Genomic DNA, 5,000 nt, shown 5'->3' on the forward strand with positions numbered 1-5,000 from the left:
ATAGATAGACAAATAGATAGATAGAGAGAGATAGAGAGAGAGAGAGAGATATAGATAAAGATATATATAGATAGATAGATAGAGAGATAGATAGACAAATAGATAGATAGAGAGAGATAGAGAGAGAGAGAGAGAGATATAGATAGAGATATAGATAGATAGATAGATAGCCAAATGGGGGAGAACAGAAGAGAAAGAGAAAAGAAAGTGAGAGAGTGTAAAACCAAACGGCCTGCCTAAACACACATATCCCCCTGTGGTGAGGGACTGGTTAGCACATGCACCTGTCCAGGCGGGGGGAGTTTGGGCAGGAGCCCCCCAGGGTCTGGCCAAAGGGGCGCAGCGGGGGCGCTTTGCCCCGGTTCCCTCTCAGGATAGAGGTGGGCTGGATCCTGAACGCGCCCGACGGTGAATGGGTGAACGGTGGACACAACCAACGGCACGAAAAAACCAACGAGGCGGGAAGAAGAAAGAAAAAAATGAAAGAAAGTAAGAAAAAAAAAAAAAACCCGGTGAGACAGCAACCAAACGAAAAATGTGAGCATAATAACAATGAGGAATTAAAACAACAGTGAGGGATTAAAACAATAATGGCAACCAAAGAACATGAACATAAGTGTGTGAGTGACAGGGAGGCTTTGAGCTGAGGGGTAAGGAACAGTGCTGTTAACTATTTTTACAGCACGGCCACATAATAATCACTCAAATAGTCATAGTATCTCCGATTTCACTAATAGATCGATTGAATTAAGAGGGTCATCAGAAAACTGCGAAAAGGGGACTTTAGTTTATGAACAACTTCTAAACCTGGAGTTCTCTGTGACTAGGTGCATCGTGAAGTAGGCTGAATCATTTTAGTCTTTTTTGTACATTTGTAATATTGAAAACAGTGTGAATGCATTATTTGCAGGTTGAGGTAGAACGGGGGCTGTCATATTTTTTTTTTTTGGGGGGGGGGGGGCTTACCTGTCATTCTCTATGAGTTTCATATTGGCTCTCTGACAGCCAGGTCTGTCTAGACTCCCACAATGTCTAAAAGGTTGAAATGATCCAAATGGATGCAAAAAGATATTACAAAACGATGACAAGAATACTTTTTTTTAAGAGCAAAAGCAAAATGGGGATGAAATAAAAAACAACACAAACAAACACACATGCAACAGTCACGATGACTCCACTCTCTACTCACACTGAGATGTGAGTGTGGGACCACATGTGTGTGTGTGTGTGTGTGTGTGTCAGTGTGAGTGTGAGTGTCAGTGTGAGTGTGTGTGTGTGTGTGTGTGAGTGTGTGTGTGTGTGTGTGTGTGAGTGTGAGTGTGTGAGTGTGAGTGTGAGTGTGTGTGTGTGTGTGAGTGTGTGTGTGTGTGTGAGTGTGAGTGTGTGAGTGTGAGTGTGAGTGTGTGTGAGTGTGAGTGTGTGTGTGTGTGTGTGTGTGTGTGTGTGTGTGTGTGCGTGTGCGTGTGCGCGTGCGCGTGCGCGTGCGCGTGCGCGTGCGCGTGCGCGTGCGAGTGAGAGTGAGAGTGTGTGTGTGTGTGTGTGTGTGTGTGTGTGTGTGTGTGTGTGTGCGTGTGTGTGAGTGTGAGTGTGTAAATATGGGTTTGAGCGTGTGCATGTGTATCTATATATTTGTTTGAGTGTGTACGTGTGTTTATTTACATATATGTTTGAGTGTCTGTGTGCATGGGCATTTGTATGTGTGTGAGTGACACTGTGTGTGTGTTTAGAGCAAGCGAGAGAGAAAGAGAGAGAGAGAGAGACAGAGAGAGAGAGAGAGAGAGAGAGAGAGAGAGAGAGAGAATGACCCATCTCTGTGTCCCCTGTACCTTTCTCGCTCGGGTGAGTGGAATCCCGTGTCAGGCCTCAGACAGGTTGTACTGGCACTCCTGATCCTGTCCAGAGATGGCTGGAGATCACTACACAGACAGAGTTCATGACAGAAAGAAAGAAAGAAAGAAAGAAAGAAAGAAAGAAAGAAAGAAAGAAAATGGCAGAGAGAGGGAGACATCAAAAAATAGTTTGTTAGACTACCAAAGATCTCCATAGCTGACAACGTTTAGGCTAAACTCAGTCGCAAGGGGATTGGACAGCATATAGAGTTGAGCTGGAGTACTGCCATGGGAACTCATGGTTGCCATGGGAACTCATGGTTGGTGCATGGAGATTCTGACATTTGCGTGAGTCTCAGTACTACAGGACAACTTGCATGCTATTCTTGGTGTCCTATATGTTTGCCAAAATGCCTGAAATTAGCATTGGGTTAGTCGTCATTTGCTTTGGACAGAGACAAGAGACAGATGGTCCCACTCACAAAATCGCTATTAGATCCAAGTCAGAAACATATGTTGTTTTTTTTTTTGGCGAAATGACAGTGACCTTATTCAGGGTGGCGAACAAGTCCCTCTCATTCCAGCACACTCTCTCTTTCTTTCATTCTTTCTTTCTCTCTTTCCCTCTTTCCCCTTCTCTCTATCAATCTGGTTTGTCATCCACCCATTTTTCTCTCTTCTGTGGGACTCTTACCTAACGCTGACCTCATCAGTGAATCTGAGAACGCGCTGGGGTACGGCACTGCGGGGGGAGACCACCCCCCCCTCCTGTCGCCGTGCCGACTTGCTTTTTAGGCATGCAGGAAGGGTGGAGCTTTTTTTGCATGCAGAGGGAAGAAAGAAATTAAAAAATAAAACAAATCAAACGAGCATGCAAGACAGACAGGAACAGAAAAAAAAAGCAAATCAATTGGAGTAAATCAGTATGTGAAAAATCAGACCACAGAAGTGTTCACACACAGTGACACGGAAAGGGATAAGATGGCTGCCGTGCATGGAAACATCAGACTAGGGGTCTCAGTCTCAAATAAGAAATGCAAAATAAAAAATGAAACAATAATTCCCTTCTTAAGTAGATTCGTTAAAAGAATGGTGAGCCCCTGATCTGAAGTTCCATAGAGGAGGCTGAGGAGTAAGCTAGCCTGCTAGCAGGATTAGCAGTCAATCAGGCCACAAGGGGGAAATAGTGATTTACTTTATCATCATACATGATAAAGAACATCACTCTCTAATCCTATATGGACCTTAACATAGAACGTCATGTTCATTTATAAAATAATGCAACCTTTTTTATCTCTATAATGTTAGAGGTCAGTAATGGATCATTTCTACTATGAAGCCTGGAAAACAACTCGTCATCACATATCCCCCAATGAATCTGCTGCCCTATCAACATACTGATCCCTGATTCTGAACAGCCATTAACCTTTGCCCCTGTACTTATGGGATATCCCTCAGTAGTCCCATGTGACTTCAATCACCTGGCCTAGTCTAGCTTAGTGTAGCCTATCATAGACTAGCCACCTGGATGGAGTATTATCCCTCACACACATCCCTCCCTGTCACACTGGATGCATGTATTTGCCTGTATTAAGCCTCCTACCTTCGATTATAGCGAGGGCACACCAGTACACTGGCATCTCGTCGACTGCGAACATAATAGGGCAAACTGCCACTGGGAAAAACCCAACATCAAACTACTGACACCCCACTCCTTTTGAACATGTTCTCCCTATGTGTATGTGCTTTGTGTGTATGTGTGTCTGTGAGTTGTGTAAATTGTATAAGCTACTGGATGTCCTAACATTTCCCTCGGGATTCATAAAGTATCCATCTATCTATCTATGTGAAGGGACTCGGACTGGGAGTGACTGTGACCAGCGCGGTACAGTGAGAGAGAGGAGCCAACTGAAAACAAGTGGTAACCGTGGTAACGCTCCAACGCTTTAGGAGGCTATGGGTGCTAGCGTCTGTCACTAGCACGTCTTTTAAAGGTGTCGGGAAGTGAGGTTTACTTTCCCGCTGGCTACCGTTACACTCACCCCCCCTAAACCTCACTCCCGTCCGGAATACAGTATCAATGTAAGGGGGGCTAAAACCCAAGGGTGCTAGCGTCTGTCTAACGGTTTTTAGAAACAACTCCATCTTGCTCCCTCAAACACACAAATGGCCCGCTGCAGTGGCTTCACTTGTTAACAGTGCTGGCACCAGTTAACTCCAACATGGAAATGTACATTCTGGATGTATGAAAATTAATCATACAAAGGGGCATGGATAACCTCAGAAGACCAGAGGCTCTATATGCAGATTAAATGCAATTCTGCTTATATAAACCCATCAACCCTGCTTTACTGGCTTTACTGAAAATGATAGATTAACTGTGCACATGCACACGCACAGACACTCATACACAGAGAACATCCATACAGAGATTATGGGCTTTTTCAGAATAAAGAATAAAAGAAATGATTAGCAGATAGCAACTACAATCCTAATCAGGAAGTCTCTCTCTCTCTCTCTCTCTCTCTCTCTCTCTCTTTCCTGCTGGCATGTAAGTCACTTTCTCCAACACAACACGCTGACAAAATAAACACCTAAAGGTGCCAATCTCTTCATCTGAGAACATCTAACGACTTCAGTCTCCCCGAGGAGAGAACTGAGCCTTATTAAGACTGTTCCACTCCATGACTGTTAGGACTGTTCCACTCCATGACTGTTAAGCGGCCTACGTGTTGACCAGCGAAGCTAAAATGGTTCAAACATAGTTTTGAGGTGGAACCCTTACTCTGATACCTGAACCCCAAATGTACCATTGACACAATAACCATGAAGAAAAACACAATGTGTAAACCAGGCTAAGCTAAATGCAAGTGTTAGGGTTATGGTTATGTACCAACAATGTGAATAAGTAAATACATCTGCACATGAACTTAAATTAAATAATAATACTAAATAAATAAATACATAAAAACAGATTGAACTAATGCTAGTTCTAGACAGCTGTAAGAAACCTTACGGAGGAGAGCAAGAGTTAACCTGTCCCCTCTTTTCCCATTTATTCATGTGTAGATGCAGTGATGAATGGCATCCCTCAGGTTCAGTCTGTTTGGAAATCATGTGCATTAGCTCTAGCTGGCACCACTTGCTTATGATGCCCTTAAAAAGCCAGTT

At 43.7% G+C, this 5,000-nt stretch overlaps 1 protein-coding gene across 13 annotated transcripts in view; it reads right to left on the reverse strand.

Moving 5' to 3' along the window:
- rims1b (regulating synaptic membrane exocytosis 1b) overlaps window positions 1–5,000 on the reverse strand; it is a 76,196-nt gene that overhangs the window by 12,487 nt on the left and 58,709 nt on the right. For 8 of the 13 annotated variants that reach the window (XM_031561844.2, XM_042703431.1, XM_042703434.1 and 5 more), the window contains 2 exons: window positions 2,524–2,643; window positions 1,827–1,916 (listed from right to left, as the gene is read on the reverse strand). In XM_031561844.2, the coding sequence (XP_031417704.1) occupies window positions 1,827–1,916; window positions 2,524–2,643 (210 nt within the window). The remainder of the gene's footprint in view (window positions 1–1,826; window positions 1,917–2,523; window positions 2,644–5,000) is intronic. The other 5 variants (XM_042703437.1, XM_042703435.1, XM_042703440.1 and 2 more) reach the window with 1 other exon arrangement.

This window comes from Clupea harengus, chromosome 24 (genome assembly GCF_900700415.2).
Source record: "Clupea harengus chromosome 24, Ch_v2.0.2, whole genome shotgun sequence".
NCBI classification, from domain to species: domain Eukaryota; kingdom Metazoa; phylum Chordata; class Actinopteri; order Clupeiformes; family Clupeidae; genus Clupea; species Clupea harengus.